The sequence below is a fragment of the Lissotriton vulgaris genome, chromosome 8 (genome assembly GCF_964263255.1).
Source record: "Lissotriton vulgaris chromosome 8, aLisVul1.2, whole genome shotgun sequence".
NCBI classification, from domain to species: Eukaryota; Metazoa; Chordata; class Amphibia; order Caudata; family Salamandridae; genus Lissotriton; species Lissotriton vulgaris.
In genome coordinates this window covers 1,249,089,400-1,249,110,606 of record NC_141696.1, presented here as the reverse complement: position 1 = coordinate 1,249,110,606, position 21,207 = coordinate 1,249,089,400, and the positions used below count along the sequence as shown (strand labels likewise).

At 47.3% G+C, this 21,207-nt stretch overlaps 1 protein-coding gene across 1 annotated transcript in view; it reads left to right on the top strand.

Moving 5' to 3' along the window:
- The first annotated feature begins 12,179 nt into the window (after positions 1-12,179).
- PAN3 (poly(A) specific ribonuclease subunit PAN3) overlaps positions 12,180-21,207 on the top strand; it is a 1,023,990-nt gene continuing 1,014,962 nt past the window's right edge. The window contains exon 1 of the mRNA XM_086935164.1: positions 12,180-12,715. Coding sequence (XP_086791290.1) covers positions 12,394-12,715 — 322 coding nt within the window. The 5' untranslated portion in view covers positions 12,180-12,393. The remainder of the gene's footprint in view (positions 12,716-21,207) is intronic.

Sequence of the window (21,207 nt, the reverse complement as noted above, 5' to 3'; positions counted from 1 at the left end):
AGATTTGTAACTTAGTCAGTGGCCTGCTTAGCCGAAGCTCCCTCCTTTCGTCGCAGGTTATACCCCTCTCTGGATGGCACAGTGGGATCGGGAAATTTTGTCAATTCAAGTGTCTCTGTATCAGGGTAACAGCTCAGGGATGGTTGGTCTTTGTTCAGGAGCTCTTCTTGGGTGACCACGTCTTCGGTCATCGTCAGGGTCGAGGATATTTTCTTACAGTGATGTGCGTGCAGGAAGTTTAGCTTCCCCTCCACTCGAAGAGCTGTTCGGGTGGTGATCAAGACTTGCCAGGGGCCCGTCCACCGGGGTCCCAGACTCTTTGCACGCTGGAAATTTCGTATTAGGACAAAATCTCTGGGTTGGATGTCGTGTCCGGGGCCCCTGGAAGGATCAGGGATGGCCTGCAGCACCTGTTGATGGATAACAGACAGTGTTTTAGTCAGATTATACAAATAGTCAGACATTAGGACGTCCGGGACGTCGTGAATGGATGTCGGTTTTGGTGCGGACCAAACGCTCATGGGCCGGCCGAAAACGACCTCGTAGGGGGTCAAGTGGTGTTTGGTGGGGGTGGAACGCATTGATAGCAATGCCAGTGGGAGAGCGTCTGGCCATTTCAGTCCTGTGGTAGCCACTATCTTTGCTAGTTTAAGCTTCAGCGTGGCATTATGTTGCTCAACCAGTCCGGCAGATTGGGGGTGGAAGACTGCGTGAAACTTCTGTTTTACACCCAACCCCTTCAAGATGAGTTGGATAACCTCGGCTACAAAGTGGGGGCCATTGTCGCTCCACAAAATTTGACAAAGGCCGTAGCGAGGGAAGAATTCCTTCAGTAATACCTTTGCAGTAGCAATGGCAGTGTTGTCGCGAGTTGGATAGGCTTCCACCCACTTGCTAAATGCGCATACGACAACAAGTACATACTTCAGACCTTGGCATCTTTCTAACTGGATGTAGTCCATCTGTAGGACTTCAATGGGGTGATTGGGGACCCCAAACCCTCCCCGGGGTACGACAGTTTCTTTCCCAGAGTTGTGTTGCAGGCATATCAGACATTGTTGGACCAGACGTTTAGCTGAGTCTGTGATCTTGTCATTGTGCCAAACTTTGGAGACAAGTTCGGCCATGGGGGCAGATCCTATGTGTGCAGGGGAGTGTGTCATGGTCAGTATGGGGATCAGGTACGAGTTGGGTAGCAACCATTTGTTTGTGTCTTTTGTCCACCAGCAGCCTTCATCGTCTTTCAGTCCCACCCATGCCCATTCAGTCAATTTGTGTGATGAGCTGGCCATTTGGATGTCCCTAATAGTTTCTCTAGCGTCCTTCCATTTTTCTGCTTGTGACCTGGTCACATACATGCGTGTCGTCGTCCTATTCTCGGCTGTGGTCCGGGCAGTGATGTCGGCCAGTGCATTCCCCTGCCCAATGATGTCCGTCACCTTTTTGTGTGCCTGGCATTTGATTACAGCAAGTTGTTTGGGAAGGAGGACTGCTTCGGTCAGAGCAGAGACTAGATCTCCATGTAGGATGGGTGTGCCGTGTGAGGTCAGGAATCCCCTCTCCTTTCATAAGAGCCCAAAATGATGAACCACCCCGAAGGCATACTGGCTGTCCGTGTATATATTTGCTGTCGTCCCTGCTGCTAGGATACATGCTAGTGTGAGGGCAATCAGTTCCGCTGCCTGTGCAGATCTCTGTGTGATGCGGGCGGTCTCAACTACAGTTCGGGCTGTGGTAACTGCATAGGCAGCTGAGGTGGTGCCATTGGGGAGTTTGATGCAAGAGCCATCCACCCATAGCTCTCCGTCAGGATCTGGGAAGGCAGTGTCTCGGAGGTCAACCCTACTCCTAGTCTGTTCGTCCGTGAGGGTCACACATTCATGTATAGGGGACACATTGGGGTCGTTTTCAGGTAGGGGCAACAGAGTGGCTGGATTCAGATTGGTGCATCTTTTCAGTGTGATGTGGGGTGCAAGCAGAGTCAGTTCGTACCCAGTCAGTCGTGCACTAGTCAGATGCTGCGTCTTGGTCTGGTTCAGGAGGGGTCAACTGCATGGGGCACTAACACCGTAAGGGAGTTCGAGAGCACGATTCCCTCACTTAGTGGTCTTCTGATCTTGGCCCCGTCCCTTCCCCTGTGACTGAGGTTAGAAACCTTGGGGTGTGGTTTGACCATAAGCTCTCCTTCACTTCCCACACAAAACGTGTGGCCGGCACCTGTTTTGGTACCCTGCAGTGTCTCCGACCAATCTTTAAGTTCTTCGATGCGGAGACCAGACAGATTATTGTCCAAGCCCTGGTTCTTACCAGACTAGATTATGCTAGCTCCCTGTTTCTGGGCCTTAATCAGGCCGAGCTATCTCGTCTTCAGAGAGTTCAGAATGCGGCAGCTAGGATGCTTGTTGGCCTTCCGAAGTTTGTCTCGGCCCGTCGGACTATCCAGGATCTCCATTGGCTGCCGGTGGGGCAGAGAATTAAGTTTAAAGCTCTTTGCTTAACTTTTAAGATTCTCAAAGCAGCCTCCCCTCCCATCCTTGCACAGACTATCCAGCACTATGTCCCTGCTAGAGCTCTTCGCTCTGCTGGTTCTAATTTGGCCATTGTGCCACGTTTCAAAAAATCTAGGATGGGCGGACGCTCTTTCTCAGTGTTGGCGGCTACTCTCTGGAACTCTTTGCCTGCCCCTTTGCGCTCCATTCCTGAGTTGCTTCCTTTCAGAAAGGCACTTAAAACTTTCCTTTTTACCACAATCTGGGCCCATCTTTTCCACCTTTTGTGTTATTATTCTCCAAAGCGCCAGGACGCCACTTTGCTGCGGCATCCGTGCGCTATACAAAATCATATAACATAACATAACATAACATTGTCGGATAGAGACAGCAGCGACAGCTACAGCTCGAAGGCAAGCAGGCAAAGCTCTGGCTATGTGGTTAAGAGTGGCAGAGAAGTAGGCACATGGGCGTTGCTTGGAGCTGATGGACTGAGTCAGGACAGACAAAGCGCACCCCTCCCTTTCGTGAGTGTAGAGGGAGAAGGGCTTTGTGTAATCTGGGGTTCCTAGTACTGGTGCTGAGCAAAGGGCATCTCGTAGTTCTTTGAAGGAGGATTGGCATTCAGGGGTCCAAGGGAGCGGGAAGGGGACATCTTTAGCCAGCAAGGAAAGTAGTGGTTTTACAATGAGGCTGAAATTTGGCAACCACGGTCAACAGAAGGAGGTGAGACCTACCAGAGAGCGAACTTGTTTCTGGGTCTTAGGGACAGGGGTTTCTAGAATGGTCTGAATTTGATCGGGTGTAAGCTTTCTCCCGTCTTTGGACAAGAGGTGGCCTAGGTAAGTCACCTGGGGTTGGCAGAATTGTAACTTCTTCTTGGAGACCTTGTGGCCATTTTCCGCGAGGAAGTGTAGGAGTTGGATGGTGGCTGTGACTGCAAGTGGAGTGGTGTCGGCCGCCAAAAGGATATCATCGACGTACTGTATCAACACCACTCCATCCGGTAACTGGACTGCGTCCAGCTGTCTCTTGAGGGCCTGGCTATAGATGCTGGGACTTTCAGTGTAGCTTTGGGGTGCTCTACAAAATCTATATGAGCGGGCTTTTAAAGTGAAGCCGGAGAGGTAGCGGCTGTCTGGGTGGATGGGGATGGTAAAGAATGCGTTCTTGAGGTCGATTACAGTGAAGGTGGTGGCAGTGGAAGGAATCAAAGTCAGAATGGTGGTGATGTCTGAAACTACGGGGTACTGAGGTACAACTACTTTGTTAACCTCTCGTAGGTCGATGATGAAACAGTACGCTTTCTCATCTCCCTCACCCTGCTTCTTTACAATGGGTAGGATAGGGCTGTTGCAAACATTGCTAACTACTTCCTCTACCACTCCTGCATCTATCAGGGACTGGATAATCTTTACCAATGCCTTCTCGCCCTCGGGCGATATCCGATACTGTGGAAGTTTTGGGAGTACTGCGTCCTGTCGAACAGTTATATGCACAGGGTCAATCATCATGCGTCCTACGTCCGAGTCAGTTTTGGCCCACAGGTACAGAGGTAGAGCGTCGAGTAGGGACAGGTCAGCGTCAGTTATGGAAAACATGCGTTGTGTGGGACAAGGTCTGAGCAGAGTCGGGTTGTCGTACAGAATGACTCGAACTCCGTCTTGTGAACATCTAATAGTAGCTCGGAAATGTTTCAATAAGTCAAGTCCCATAATGGCGTCGGGGTCTTGGATGAGAGCAAAAACGTTGGGTCAGTGGTGTTATTTTCAAAGTCAAAGGAGATCGGTGTGGTCAAGGGATTAGTGGAGGGCGTTCCATCAAAACCTATTGATGTTACGTGTGAGCCAGACAAGGGTGCCCTTGGAATCAGTCGTTTAGATAACGGCACTACGTGTCGCGCCAGTGTCTACCAAAAATGGAGACTTCGTACCCAGGACCTTAGCAGTGACATTAGGACCTTGCTGGTCAACATAGAGCTCGACTGGATCCCTCCCTTGCCCTTGGCAGTCCTATGCAAAGTTGTGGGTGTTTTCGCAGTCAGACTGTTGGTACTGGTTCTGTCGGGGACGGTCAAATGTGTTCGGTCTGCCTGGCCTGTCGTTGTTGGTGTCGTTCGTGTACCCTCGTCCCTGTCCTCTATTTCTTGGCCCACCCGCTACGTCTCTTGTTTCCCTGTTTTTGTTCATTTCTAGCAGGACCGGGCACTGGGACTTCCAATGACCAAATCCTTTACAAAACGCACACTGGTTCTCATCGATGTCCTTACGTCCAGCGTAGGGTGCGGATGGACGGTCTTTTGGGGGTGAATTTCTAGGAGCATTTGATTGGTAACTTCCTTTGTACTGTTCCTGTCCTATAGGCACCCCTTGCAACTGTGCGATCATCACCCTTTCCTTCAGGTCCTTTTTCTTTTTCTCAGTCACCCTATCGTTCTCGTTCTTTTGATGCTCGTAGTACTGGGCCATCTGAAGGATAGCCGCAGGCTTGGAGGCCGCCCAACTACTTTAGCTAGTCTGTAGTTTCTGTGAGACTTCCTGAGACAGACCTTTGACATAATTCTGGACAAACAGATGATGTCCGGTCGCAGTGGTCATGTCCTGGCCGCTGTAATCGGAAAACACTGTCTCGAAACCGGGAGAAGTATTCTGATACGTCTTCCTGGGGTTTCTGGCAGCAGGCCGTTACTATCGACCAGTCCACCTTCTTTTCTGGGATCGGGGTTTTCAATTTCTGGACGATCTTGTCCGGGAGTTCTAAAATGGATTTTAAAGGTTTCTGTCCAGGCTCTCGTTGTCTATCTATGCCATCGAGTTGTGACCAGGTATGTCCGAACAGCTCAAGGTGGTCGACTTTCCGGATTTGTTTCCACACATCAGCTGGCAGACATAGCCCGAAAAACAAATCGATGTCCGCTAGGGTCATAATCGTCGAACCCAAGGCTGTGCCTAGTTCAGTATAAAAGGCAGTGGGGTTCTTTCGTAAATCGGGTAAGGATTTTCGGAAAGTCAGGATGTCTTGTCGATCCCATGGTTGGTAGACCCAGTTATAAACTACCCTTCCTCTCGCATCTTGGTGATTAATGTCATCATGTATTCCCTGTCCTTCTGGGGGGACCCAGTAGGGAGCGGCCTCCTTTATAGGCATCATTGTGTCTGTTTTTTCTGTTCGGGGTTCGGTCGCTACAGGAGTTGTAGTCTTAGTTTCTAGCCTCTGTTCAGTGAGGTGGCGGAAAACTTCAAGCGTACGCGTTGAGAGGTCCGTCACATCACACTCGCCTTCGTCTCCAATGTCGACTTTCCTATATAGAGTCGTTAGGCTCTCAGGACCTTTATCTTGGTATCGGTCCTCATAGGCATTGAGAATGTGATAACAAAATCGCACAACAAAATGTCGTCTGTGGCTATCGGCATATGAATTGTACATATCCGTTACGTATTCTTCCCACTCCTTTCGTTCCACCAGTGTCTTCACTATCGTATCGATCCCTGCTCGTTCATCTTTGCTCAACCGGTTCATTCTTGTGGAATCTTTCTTTCTAGTCTGAGGGTCATCTAATGTTACTGCTTGTGTTGTGTTCAGTACAAGGGGCTCGGCCGGCATGGAGGCCGTGAGGACCGAGGTCCTGGCACTATTCTCACCTGTACTTGGGGGCTGCGGGTGCTGTACTAAGAGTTGGGAGGGGGCGTATGGAGGGGGCATATAGATGATTGGGGGACCTAGTAATAAATCATTCTCTCGTTGTTTTGTAGGGTAACTCAGGGTAGAGCGTAGAGGGTGTTCTAATGGGACACTGGCCCGATGTTTCGGACTCTTGTTTCTGTTTAGCTTCCTCTTTCTCCTTTATCTCTTCCTCTAACTTTTTGGCAGCAAGGTGAGCTGCTTTTCGTAGCTCTTTCTCTAATCTTACTTCATTTCTATTTTTCCGTTCCGCTGCTTCTTTGCGCCACATGCAGAGACTATCAAGCATAGTGGGGGTTGTCTTATTGTTACGGAGGGCTGTTTCTAGCACGTCTATTTTATTGTCATCGAAGGATCCTATCAGTGGCCACTGACTTTCCTGATCCTTTTTTGTATATTTATGCCATAGCTTACTATAAGCCACGGCGACTAATCCATATTTAGTGAACATGTACTTATATGGGGTGCCTTCCAGTGGAGCCGGATGGTTCACCTCTAATAAGCGGTCCGGGCTGAACCAACTACCAATCAGTGGGGAGAAGATAGGCATGACAGATTACAAAGGGGGACAAAGGTCCGCACTACCTATCCTTCACTACTTGCAAAGACTAGATAGAATATTTCTATTCTACGTTATTTGCAAACAGAGAATATCTCAAAAGAACCAACTTTGAACAATCAATGTTCGGACAATCAATCAGTGGGGAGAAAAATAGGCACGACAGATTACAAAGGGGGACAAAATCTGCGTTACCTACCCTTCAGTATCTGCAAAGGAAGAGAGAATATTTCTATTCTTCCCCGTTTGCAGGCAGAGAATATCTCAGAAACAATCAATGAGCAATACTAGTATTTTCAAACAATCAAACAATCGTTTCGCAATTTGTCGTGTTACACAACCTTACCCGGACCGCATGGACAATTTCTCGTCTTCCGCTTCCAGCGCCCGATCGTCCTCTATTCTCTGTTATTGCCGCAGCACTCCTGATGGTTCCCTGTCAGGACCGTAGATCACTCGAGAGAGGTCTGCTCGGAACCTGTGAAGTTTGGATGATCGGCTGCCAGACGAGGGTCTATCGGGCAGGTGCACTTCCCGATCGTTGCAGTCGTTCACTCTGTCGTCAGGACCTCTCCCACTGGATCCACGTGTCGTTGATGGGCCCCACGCTTGGGACGCCAATTGTAAAAGGGGGCAGATTCGATCGATAACCCTTTAAGTATTGCCCGGCGTTAGTCGCCTCTCATACCACTCGATAATTATCAAACAAAGAGGCAGGCGCTGGAGACTGGAAGGCAGGAAACAGAAGTTTATTCCGTTGGAGCAGAACACGTCAGATCAGACAACAGGGTATCGTCTCTAGGTGCTCTAACCGCATCTCTGAGGCCTGGCCTCTTATACACAGCTTTATGGTCTTTATTGCAGTTTATTACATGTGGCACATTCTTGCAAATACTTTGAAGTACGGAAAGACATACTCGGAATCCCCGTTTCAGGCCCGTTCTCACACATATCTACAGTAGAAGTCCCCACCCCGATCTCAGTAGGTGATGACTGTCGCGCAGCTGGACATTCCGCCGGTTCCCGGAATGTCCAGCTGCCGGAATGTGTGTGGCTGATTGGATCTCATGGGGTGGGGGCTTTGATCAGTCGTAGATCCTTTGAAGAGGGGCAACTTCCTACAGTAGGGGGCACACGTCGGCTCAACATCTTGTGATTTAGAAAATGAATAGTCCCTTGTGTAATGTAATTGGTGCTCAAGTAAAGTGCTTCAAGTTTGTGCTATATAAAACTGAAACACGAGTCTCTTTGAAGTTACATGAAAGGAAGTGACGTGTTGTACTATTGCAGAGTTAAGGTATTTTTTTTCTCACCCTAAAAGTAAAAATGGAGAGCCCATTAAGGACCAGTCTCAGACCCTGCTTTTAAAACTTCAGCAGGACCCGGCCATTTAAAGCCCTGGTTAAACGTGAAACTGATACTAATGAGATGTAACCTTAGCTTTAGCAGTATTAATATGCATAACAAGCATTGGCAAATGCAATAGCTTAGATGTTCGATGCCAGCCTTTTTAGGTCTCGCATACGCCTGGGCTGCATAGGAGGGGACCTCATGTAATCGATTCCGTTTTTGCCAAAAAAACCTGCACGTGTTGCATTGCTTAGAATGGCAACGCGTGCACGTTTGGCAATTCCCTTGCGGGAGCGAGCGGCGCCATATGGTAGCAATTATTGCGCTCGCTCCCGCAAGGGAAACGTTGCCTGCTCTGGGCCGCACTCCCCCCACCCTCTACTTGCGCGAGGCGCGCGGGCTTGTTTTTTTTTTCCAACTGCTGTCTTGCCGGTACACTGCACCCAAGCTTTACTCTTCTTTATCTTTGAGTTGTGAGTTTCACCTATATGATGAGCAGTTTCTGCTGAATCTAATCCCTTTCTTCCAATGTCACATCTTTGAATTAAGTCTTTTGTCATGGAGTCTTTCCTGAACTCTGTATCGTGACCCAAAATGAAGCTGCAACCTTTTTACCTGGCCTGGTTTCTGGCAGCCGCTTAACTCTTCTCTCTAAGTAATCATAGCACAGAAGGGAGGGGCAAGCTATGATTTTGTGTACATGGTGCAGTTATATTATGTACTTGTAGGAACCATCGCAGTTGACTACCTGCTGTGTTCTGTATGTCGTGTTCGAATCCCAACAATGCAATTTCATGCTTCTGAGGCGGGCGCTATAAATTAGGCAAATGTAACTTTACAGCGCTCAGAAGTGACTCAAGTGCGATTCCTAGGACGACATAAACACAAGTTATCATTATCAATCCATCCTTGTGTTCCTTTACTGTGGGCAACTGCTGTTCGCTTACACACGCAACCCTCACCCCTTGAACAGCTGGCATGGCTTAGGTGGTCAAAGGGCAAATGCTTTTTAAATGAACTACTTAGCTGATATTCAAACATACCAGAATGAATATAGTTATAGCGATTAAACTAGGCCCAATCTGTTCTACTTTTTTTTTTTTTACAGTAATTGCTTTTCTAAAAAATCAAAACAATTCACAGTGCTACAATGTGACAAAAATATTTTTATAACGTTGCTTTTAATGTACTATACAAACAAGCTCCTTTTTGTAACTGTCATCAAATGGGTGTGCTACATTCGGTGAAACTAGGGTCGGAACCTGGTGGTATTAGTGACTCTGCTAAATGCTATTAATGCTTTATAAACCACATGCATGTGACTGGTCCGCTCTCCCTGCTCTAAGCAAGTTTTAATATTTCTCAAACAAAATGGATATTCACAACTTCTTAGTTTAGCACCCAGGATAATATGCTGAATGGCTATATACTTATAAGGTCCCAAAGGCGGGACCTATTGGCGATGCCAATGCTTGTTAAAAATGTTGTCAGTACTTCTTTTTTGTCATTGTTTTTGCAAAACTTTATTGTTGGACAAGCTGCCGAGTTCTGGTCAATCTAAAATAAAAAAACAAGCATTGGTCATTCCAATTGGTTTCGCCATATTGTAGAGTTACTAAAAATAAAAGTACAGCCAAGTGAGAGCGTCCATGGGTACAGCACCCGCCACAGACTTTACAGCCTCTAGGCGCAGCCAGGGAGAATAAACGGTGAAGTTTCCAGCTGTGCAACAGCGTGGGGGCTGATTTTTAATCCCAGCTTCCTAATTTTACTTTATCGTGTGATCTTAACCACTTTCCTTCATTTCCGGTCACCAGTTTGCCTCTGAAGTGCTGAAAGAGTGCCTAGAAACCTGTTAGTTACCAAAAGTAATAAACATTACAAGCAACACTTAAAAGTTCTTTAGGACACAAGGGTAGAAGACAGACGCGAACAGTACTCTGTCTAAGGCAGCGCTGGGACCCATCGCCAGCCCATCTTCGGCACGCAGGGCGGCTGTGCGCACCTCCCTTGATGTAGTGACTTGAGGAGGCTGGAATGTATCACTTGATTTATCCTTGATCGGTTAAGTGGCATAATGGCATAATCGAATGCATCATTTTCTGCAGTTGGACCTGGACAGCGTCCCTCAGACCCATCCACGTCTGCGCTCTTTGAGACTGCGCGGCGCAGGGCTGGCGCAGAGGGGGGCACTCAGTCCAGGCGGACACCCGAAGGGTCTGTCAGTCACGGAAGTGTCACTGTCCCGAAGAGTGAGCATCCCTGTGCGGGCTTCCTGGGAGCATCGGCATGCGCGCAATGCCTGCGCTCTAACGGGAGGTGCGTTAAAACTGACAGAAATCCGCGCACATCACTCTTATTGAAAGAATCAGTTCAAGCTGAGCAGCCCACAAACTAGGAGAAGCTGAGGCTACCAGAAGGGAGGCAGCGACCCCCGTATACCGCGCAGCAGCCCCTCACTGCTGGAGGTTTGCGTAAAAGGACCGTAACAAACCTCGTTCCTTGGAACAAAAGTCCCAGATTGTTACGAGCAGCGGATTTTCCACCCGATTCATGGGGAACGATGGGGTGGTTCCGTGACATTTGCCCCCTTCTGGTGCGTGTGCTGGATGAAAGCTGCTGCCTTTGCCAAGCTTGTTTAAGGATGCTTTGCTCCGTTAATGTACGTTTGAAGCGAGTGGCACAGATGTAGGCGCGCGCATAGCGCCGACAGAGCTGTAACAAGTAAAAGTGATTTTGCCTGAAAGATGCTGTCGCATACGCGATGCCATTACGGGGCGGAAGTCTAATGAGCGGAAAAAAATAGTGCTGCATGCGCGGAGCGTCTGTTTAGCGGCTGCTGGATGACGCATGCGTAATATATCGGCTGGACAGGTCAGGCAAAATAAAGTGAGCGAGCCAGCCAATCCGAAGAGAAAACAAGCATTTCTAAATGCAATAGGACTCGAATTACGCGAACCCTATTGCATTATAAACAAAAGGGCCTGCCTCCAAGAAGGCATGATCGGGAGTGGGGTAAGGGGGGTGGACAGAAAAGTAACAGACTGTGGGAGGGAATGGAGGGCAGAGGAAGAAAAGAGTTTGTAAAGTAATAGGGCTGATAGCCATGGGAGGATTAAAATGACGACATGGCCATGAGGAGGAGGGACAAACAAATCAGAATGCAGCATTTCTGATTAAAGCCAATGAAAATCATGGCCGAAAAGTGGGTGGAGCTTCCCCCCACTACACTATATACTGCATGTTTTGCAAAGCTAACAGTGCGTTGCACTGCAACGCTTTGCGAAACCTAAAAATGTCTAAAAGCAAGAAAGAAATGTTGAGGTCTGAAAAAAGCACACATTCTATACTAGTCCCTGGTACCAGCGGCAACTACTTAGGATATGGATGAGGTATTTACACTAGTGCAGAATGCTGTTGCTCAAATTGAAGTTAGCCAATTGCTTATGTAGCTGGACCCAAGGTGCCAAGTTGTATTGTGAATGAACATAACAACCGACCAGTGGTTGAATAGGGCTCTCAAAAGCCCTGTATTTATATTACAGTAATAATTTTAGTAAAGTTAAAAGGTTTTGGCTAGCACTTATCTAATAAGTATATGACTGTATACATAGTTAAAGTAAAATCGTAAAGTATTGACGAGCACTAGACCTAAAACGGACAAAATAATTACTACTGCGAAGTGTCGCATAATTTGGTGAACCTTGTCGCATAATTTTGGCTTCCCTTTTTGTTGCATATTTCCGGTTGCTCCGACTCTGATACTGTATTAATTGCCATTGCTTTGCACCCAAAACCACGCACGCCGCTGCTTCTTTATTTGTTCGTGCTATATAATTACGCATACATTAATACACTTAGGGTGTTTCGATCCTCCCTTGGCTCTATAATTGTCGCCCAAATAAAAATGTAAAATATTTAACGAATAATAAACCTCCCTTGCCGAGTGTTGAGCTTGCAGGGCTCCCCTGCATACGCTCGTCCTCTTTCCACCTCCATGGGCCTCACAGGTTGTCTGTTCTCCGAGTCCGCTGCCAGAGGGGCCACAGCTTCCTCCAAAACAAAGTGTAGGTTCCCCGCTCTGTCGAGCCACCCAGCATGCCCCGCGTCGCGCCTGCGCAGAGCCGTCGCGGCTCAGGAAGGGGAGAATAGAGGAAAAACTGAACGAGAGAGAACGAGTGAGAACCGAGGGGCGTCACTCCTTTGGGAGCAGCCGCTGTTAAGGGGCGCACGCAGTGCCCCAATACCGTGACAGCTGGGCTGCGGCCCCCACAAACCCCCGGACCCATGCCTGGCTGAGGCCGCAGTGCAGCCATGAACAGCGGCCTCCCTCCCTCCCCGGCGCTGCCGCCACCGCCCCCCTCAGGCCCCCTGTGCTCTGCCGCTGGCCTGAAGCTCAAGTACTGTCGCTATTACGCCAAGGATAAGACCTGCTTCTACGGAGACGAGTGCCAGTTTCTGCACGAAGATCCTGGGGCTGCGGGGGGCATGCTTGGCCTGAGCGGCGGCGCTGGACCGCTACCTGCCTATGCCTCTCCCCCGCCGCCGCCGCCGGGAGGGGGTCCAGGGCCTCCCGGGCCGAAAAAAACGGAGTTGAGTGGCCTGGGGACCGGGCTAGAGACGCAGAGGCTGACAAGTGAGTGTTCTGAAGGAATATGTTGTCTCGGTGGAGGTGGCGTGGAAGCTGTCAGTGCAATTTGTCCAGATACCGGCTGTTTTTCGGAGCTAGCATTGCCAGGTTGGCGTACTGCTTCGATTCCCCCCGCCCTCCCTCACTACTCATTCAAGTTCATTTATTGTGTAGGAGGGACACGTTCCACACTAGAGCAAGTTAAAAGCTACACCTGTCAAAGTGGGCCATCTCACATGTGATAGTGTTAGAAAGTTTGATTCGTGGAAGTACGTATTCTCATGTTACAGTTTTTCTTCAATGGATTATATTTGTCGTTTTAAATGCTTTTGCCGGAAGCTTGTGCCTAAAAGTCGGAAGTAGTAGTTTGACAGCTATTGTACTCCCGCAAACCGCTGTAATGCAATGTTTATTCAGTCAACATGAACTTTCTGTTAACGTGTTTGTGACTTGATGAACGTTTTGTTGTGTCAGGCGGAAACTGACTGTGACTTAGATAAGTGTCTGTTGTGATCCCAGGCAGTGGTTCCGTCCTTCTAATTATTTGTTCCTGGAGGAATGGACTTTGGAAAAAAACAACATTGAAGATTTATTGGATACCAGTGAAGACGTCTAAAGCCTGAATTAAATAGGACATTGTGTTGGAATTGTAAACGTGAGAGGGGTTGGAAATCTGATGCACGTTTGTGATTATTTACTCACAAACTTTTGGTACTTGATATGTTAACATTCCACAACAAGTGTCTAACAGTAAGGTTATTGAGATAGCTGGTACATTTTATTATGCCATTAAATGAAGCAAGCGTGTGTGTACATATAACTAGTAGACTGATCCTTTGGCATTGAAAGAACTTGTCTGCATCCAATATTAACATTTGATTATCAGGCACGAGTAGAGAAGCCACGATAGAGCACGCTCCCATTACAATGAGAAACACATTTTTGTGGTTCTATATTTTTCAGACAAGTTGGATAATATTTCTGATACGTTGTGATAATCTTGAAGTAAAAGTCTGCATTTTCCTGTGCTATTTTAAAAGGTTTTTGTAGAACGTTGACAAGGCTAATGTTCAATTTTAATAAAATTGTAATTTATAGTATTAATTGGCATTTAGTGGCCAATGCTGCTGTTCATTCTGTCAAATGCTTTTTAATTTTGCAAGCATAGAGCTCAATATATGGGCATGTAGTTGGATCATTGACAAGTGTTCCCTCTAACTTGCTGGGAAGTACGATTAGTTATTATAGATAGTGTCAGAATGATACTGTTATTCCGGGCTATTCTCCCTTATAATACTCCGATCAGCGTCTCCTTGAGCGTGTGCTTCTGTTTATTGTTGCTCACACCTAACATCTCAAAACTTCTGACTTCTCTGAAATACTCCAATCACTTAAACAATCCCCTTCCCTCCAAACTCCTCAATGAGCACAGATACCGGCTAGTCCCCTTATGGTATTGGTCTGCCCCCCGTGTAGAAAAAGAAATCGCCGCCCCCCCCCCCCCCCAACGTTTTTCACAATTCTTTTTAACTGACAATGTTGAAATATTTATAGATTTATTTAAATATTGCAGCGAAGTTCTGTCACTGTTTCAGAAATGCAAACAAATACAGGATTTCCAAACATACTATTCTGGTGAGGCAGGCCTTACTAATGTGTAAAAGTATCCACAGAGTGATTATTTGAAATGGTAGTGGGGGTTTCGGAGAAAATTTGGAGTCCCCTCCTTCTTGACACCTTCTCCCAGCCAGGATTTAAATGACAAAGGATGTTAATGATGGCCCCTTACAGACGTGCTTACTGCCACTCATTTTTTTGGCTGAAAACAGAGCATAATGTTTCTTCTGGCCAGATCCTGGTGCCCCCCTGAAATCACTTGAGGCCCTCCTAGGGGTGCCAGCCCCGCAGTTTGAAGACTTCTGCCTTTCGGACTAGAATTGTCAATGCTTCATTTGCACATGGCTCCCTACATGATTAGCTAAAAAGCACACCGTTTACTCCTGTCCTAAAAAGAAAAACCCAATAAAACATCGCCGACCAGTCTTACCCCAACATCTACCGCCGTAGCTCCAACACCCCAAATTTGTCCAAACTCCTAGAAAACTTTTATCAAAAAATAGAGCAGTATTGGCTTGGACAGCACCGGCATTTTGTAATGTTAATTTTTTTTTTTTTAAGAAGTTTTCTATAGAGTTGGCCAGACCCAGGGGTATCGGAGCGCTTTACAATAGGTACATAACAGATTATCATCAGATACAAAATAGAAGAGCGACATATCAACATAAGAACGCAAAAATAAAGAGCAACACATTGTAGTGCAGGACAGTTTTTTGCCTTCAGGGTGCTCTCAGAGTCTTGGAGCTGGAGCAGAGCTCGATGTCTTCTAGCTGCCCGAGTTATCCATTCCCTAAGGAGCAGTTGAAGAACAGGGGTTTGAGTTGGCTTTTGAATTCTACAAAGGAGGGAATGGTTCTGATGTGAGGGGGAATGGAGTTCCAAATTTTGGGAGCGCTTCGGTGAAAGATCGGTCCGCAGTTTTTTTATGCAATAGCACTCAACCTTTTAATTGTCCTCCCACTGCTCAAAAACCATAAACCAAAATGAAAATATACAAAAGGGAGTGCTTAGGAAGTCCAATGTTGTTACTGAAAGTTCATTTAATCACGTTAACCCCGATTATTTAAGCATATCAATTCTTCTTACAGATCCAATGTAACGTAGAAGCCATGATATAGTCCCAAAAAGATTTTCTGTATTCTTCACTGTGTCAAACTGCAGCCCCGCCCCAATGCGTTTCGTCCAGACAGTGGACCTCATCAGGGTTTAGATTTTTCTTAGTGTTTTCTCGTGGGCAAGTGTAAGTCACACAGAAGGAGAGGGGACAGAATAGTGGTATCACCCAAGGTTCATTAAAAATTGCTTATTGATTCTTCATGGATGAGAAGCCTTCTTCCTACGTTGTTGACGACACTGTGCGTACACTTGAGCAGGATGAATCTTGCTTACTAATGCTACTCGGCCTATCCGCTGCGTTCAACACTGGGAATCATAAAACCCTTTTGAACCGATTAAGATATAGGATAGGTCTCTCCGGTATTGTACTAAAATGGTTCTCATCCTTCCTTCACAACAGATCTCAACGCATCCTAATCCATCACGAGGCGTCCCCCCAAGGTTTCACTCTCACCCTGACATCTCAACCTATTTATGGAGCCCTTGACTGAAATCCCCACACATCTCCAATCACATGTATGCAGTTGATACTCAATTTTACATAAAAATTATGTCTCCAGAGAACATCAGCGCCCTTAATAACACCATGACAAAAACGCAACATTGGGTAACTCGTAACCACCTTAAACTCTGTGTCCTCAAAACAGAATTCCTATTTATCTCACCACCCAGTTTCCCCCCCTAATATCAAAAACTGGCTTCTGCAGCTTACTGCCTTGAGCTGTACCCCCCACATCATTGTCTCTGCTAAATCCCTCAAAATAATCTTTGATAATGCTCTCTCCATGAAAAAGCACATTTGTGCCGTCACCAGAGGCGATGACCATCAACTACATGCATTAACCGCATGCGTGCGGGCGGAATTCCGCTCACACGCTGAGATTTTTAAAATCGCATGTTACGTGACGAGCTGGGCTCGTCATCAGCGTGCGAGCGGGCTACGCCATGACGAGCCCAGCTCGTCATCAGCATGCAAGGGGTTAAGGAAACTAAAACCTTTCCTTCCCACGGCAGATCCCAAAAAGGTGGTTAAAGCACTTGTGATATCCAGATTAGACTATGGTAGTGCCACCCTCATAGGCCTGCCAAAAAGCAAACTTGCGCCACTAAAGGCTGTCTTGAACGCTGCAGCAAGGCTCATCACAGACTTAAAAAAAGAGATCATATCTAAACTGAGTGCCACTCTCTGAAATGGTTAGCCTTTCAGCCAGGATCCATCTCGAAATTGCCTGTATGACCCATGAAGCGCTACATCGCAACACCCCATCTTACTTGTTCCAGAAACTGACCCTTTCTGATGGAAAACGAACTTCCAGAGGCACAAATCCTTTACTACTTAAGGCACAACAAATCAACAAAAGAAAACATACAATCAATCCTTTTCTGGAATGGCCCCTAACATTTAGCTCTTTCTCTGGAGAGCAAGTGCAACCCCTCTTCCCCCTTCTTTATAAAAGAAGGAAAACTGATCCTAGCCAATAGACTTATTTCACTGTGTCCAACAATCAAGCTTTGAGGCGAGAGTAAACTTTATGCTCTCCATGAAGATTGCTTGATCACTGCTCTACCCTTAGTTTTGGTCAGAAGGTCCACTCTTTAAGCTTCCTACTTAGTACATTTGTCGATGCTCTAAATTAAATTTGGATGTGATCGATCTCCACATTAACCCTTGTGACATACATTAATATGATGGATATCTTTCTGAAATCCCATTAAGAAAGATCCAATAACGGTTTGGGAGTGAATCATTGATAAAATATTTTTTTGTTTAATAAGTTTTATGTTCATTAAGTTGAACTGTTGTAAGTAGAGCATACTCTCGTCTCATTTTTGAGTACACGATTATGACTACACCCCCTAATTATGTGGTAACGTGTATTGCCAGGATTACAAGAGTATCTGAAACACATTGACCAGCCGGGGGCATTGCGTCTTGCTGCAGGCTTTTTTGGCGATTGTGGGCTTTTAAAGCATCATCTTAATGCCACAAATGAGGAAAGGTCAATTTATTTTCTCTGGTAGAAAGCTGTGGTAGTGTAACCATGTTGCATGTATGCACACAACAGCAATTGCTTCATTTAGCTGATGTATGTATGTATATATATATATATATATATATATATATATATATATATATATATATATATATATATATATATATACATATACATATATTAGGCTGTAGGCAATGGTGTCAAATATGAGGACAACCATGCAACCTGAGACTTCCCTTTCGCCTTAACATTCAGACTCAATAAGGCTGATGTACTCATCTAAAGTAAGAATGTTCCTTCACTCAGCTGAATGCAATCTTCTCAAATTGGATCCACCTACAATCTGCAATCAAAACTTCAGAACTATTTGAAAAGCTATCCCTGAGTTATTGAATGCTTTGTGATGTCATAACAATATCAGACTACATGTGTTTTTTTTTTTTTTTTTTTTTTTTGAAAACCTTTATTTGTGTAGATGGTTGCATACAAATACGGGCCTACAACCCAGAGGCCGGCCACAGAACAAACTGGAAAGCACCAATGTCAATAAAAAGTACGGAGTGGTTACGCAATACTACACAATGCTACGAGTCCATAATGCTAACTGAGTGTAACCCCCCGGCACAGGATCACAGAAGGTTAATTTTATGTTAAAGAATAAAGGATCGGTTGTATAATAAGCGTCCTGGTGCACATGGCGGGGAACAGAACCAACAACATTATAATAGGGAATCCATTAGTCTGTCATCAGAATAGTCCAAAGCGTTCAAGCCATAGATGCCCTTGCAATTCTTCTTCGGTCAGTGTCCACCCGCAACCTCATGTGCCCAAAGACAAGCAGAACATCACTCTCATGAAAATCAAATTATCAGTGAGACGGATAAAGTTGCAATCATTATACAGCCCAACCCGGAGAGTAAAAGAAAACGAAAAAACTAGAAAAAAGGAAAAGGGGACTCCACGTTACTGTACCCGCCCCATGGCGATAATGGCGATCAACAATCCAGACAGCAAACATTCTTAGGGGCGGGGCGGCTAAGTCAGGATAAGCAGAACCTGAAAGTACCATATTATATAGGAATACCCAACCCCCCCCCCCCCCCCAGGCACTCACCCCGCGGGAATCACGCACAGTCATGGAGACCCAAGAAAAGGACACAAAAGAGCCATAGAAACAAGTAACTATCTAATAGACCCCAATCCACCCGCCCCACCCTGCACCCCTGCAGAAGGCTATGGCCTACCCCTCCCAGCAGCGTGCCTGTCGCCCTAAACATGAACCCGAAATATAGAATGAGATAATATAGGTAAAGGGAAGAAAACAGACAAAAAAGGAAAAAGGAAAGCCAGGGGGGAGGATACCATGTAACAAGGCGCACGGCCCCCACCCCCGCCCATACAATGTTATGTTATGTTATTTTTATACTTCTATAGCGCACGGCCACTCCACGGAGTATCCCGGCGCTTTATCGAAGGAAACCCAACCGAAGAAGGGAGAACATAACACTAAGAGGACGTGCAGACACAGGAAGCAGCATCAAATTAAGGGAAAAGCCATGTCTTAAGGGCCTTTCGGAAGGACAGAAGGCTAGAAGTCTGTCTCAAAGAGATTGGGAGGTCATTCCAAGCATGAGGAGCTAAGTAGCGAAAAGACCGTCCTCCTGCTCTAGCACGCTTGATAATGGGAACACTCATTTTTGATAGGGACGAAGATCTGAGAGATCTGGGGGGGTTATACCAGGACAATCGTTTGGAAATATATTTGGGGCCTATGCCATGTAGGGCCTTGAAAGTCGTGGTCAAAGTTTTAAACAGAATCCTTTTAGCAATTGGAAGCCAGTGTAGTGTTGAGAGAAGATCAGTGGCTCTGGCTTTTCTTGGAAGACCAAAGATGGCTCGGGCTGCAGAATTCTGGGCGATTTGCAGACGCCTGACCAGATATTTGGGAAGTCCCAGAAACAAAACATTAGCATAATCCAGCCTAGAGCCAATTAGTGCCTGGACAATGATTTTTCTGTGCTGGATAGAGACTAGAGGGAGGAATTTACGAAGCATCCGAAGGATGCCGAAACATTTCCCAGTAAGAGATGAAATATGCGGTCCGAAAGATAGCTCGTTGTCAATCATAACTCCCAAATTTTTGGCTTTCAAAGACGAACTAGTGGGAGGAAACATATCTTGCGGCCACCAGGGTTTCCAATCAGGCTCAGAGGTACAGCCAAAGAAGAGCAACTCCGACTTGTCGGAGTTGCACTTCAGCCCATGACGTCCAAACCACTCAAAAACAGCGCTCAAACAGCCCTTGACCTGGGCACCGTCAAACAGGCCATCCTTGTTGCTTACAAAGAGGAGCTGGGTGTCATCAGCATAGGTGACAATCCGGGCGCTGAAAGACTCCGCCGTCACCGCCAGGGGGGCCATAAAGATGTTAAAAAGGAGGGGGCTCAGGATGGAACCTTGAGGAACCCCCACTTCAAGCGGTGACATTTCGGCGGAGTAGGGAGGCGCCCAGATTGTCTGCCGGCGGTCGGCTAAGAAGGATTTAAGCCAATTCTACACCAATTAGTGCAGCCCAAAACTAAACTGGCATGTTTTTCAGGTAGCCATACATAGTAAGGATTCGACAAATTATCTCAATTTGGGGCAGTCCATAACTCTGTGCACCGAACAGCAGTCCTCTGGATTAAAAACCGGGCTCACCCCAGTCCTTTCTTAGCTATCGCCACGATGTATGTCGAAGTAGCGGGCATAAAACAAAGCGGAGAGAAAAGGCAGTGGAGCAGCCGCTGAACGGCCAATGGAAGCAACCCATGAGATCTCCGCCGACTGTAATGCAAAAGCTGTTTACGGCAGTCATGGACATCAGTGTCAATGATCCCCAGCAAATCTTCCCGCAGGCGAACCAAGACATCGCTACCCCCACCAAAATGCGGGAAACAAACAGCAACCACCTTGGGACCATCCGCATCTCTGAGGGACGGCCCAGGAGCAATGGCGGTTACCACATTGTCTTGCACACAAGAATCCCGGGCCAAGGTCACTTGCCAAATCTTCAGCGCTCGTAGGACGTCGCCAATCGTGGGTTCACGCTCCCCAGTGCAGGCCCCATCACAGTACAGAGGTACAGCATCGACATCCCGCGGCGTTCCACAGCACACGGCATCAGTCGCCATTTTTCGATTACCGCGCCGTCTTTTTGGAACCAACTCCTGGGGCGGGCTCACAAGCAGGACCCCCATGGGATCCCCCTCAAGCATCCAAACAGCAACCTCGATGCAGGAATGAGGGCTACCAAAAGAGGGGGACCCGCCGGCGCCACCGCTCCGCTGGAGTCACTCTCCGCCACCGAGCGATGAAATTCGGAATGGCCGGGCAGGGCAACAAGGGGGGGAGCCACCAACACGGCGTCCCCCACACACAACTTGCCGCACCTCACCTCTGGACCACCGGACGGTAGTCCCAGGCGCGTTCAGTTGCCTCCAGCCTTTTCGCACAGCGGCCTCCTCCGGCCGGTCTCCATCCTCCACCCGAGGCCGCCACCGACACCGTCTCGCCGGCTACTCGCTGAAGGCAAGGCCCCGGTCTCCACACCACGGAGGCTGCACTTCCTGGGAGGACGCCGCTGCGGACCCTCTGAACGCCGGAGCCACCAGGACGAGTGGTAAGTATCAGCAGACCTTCATCTATAAAATGTTATCGTTTTTGGGCAGGATGGGCGGCAGGGTAGATGAGTTTGGGCAGGGAGGCCGGCGGAGCCGAGCTACCGTGCGG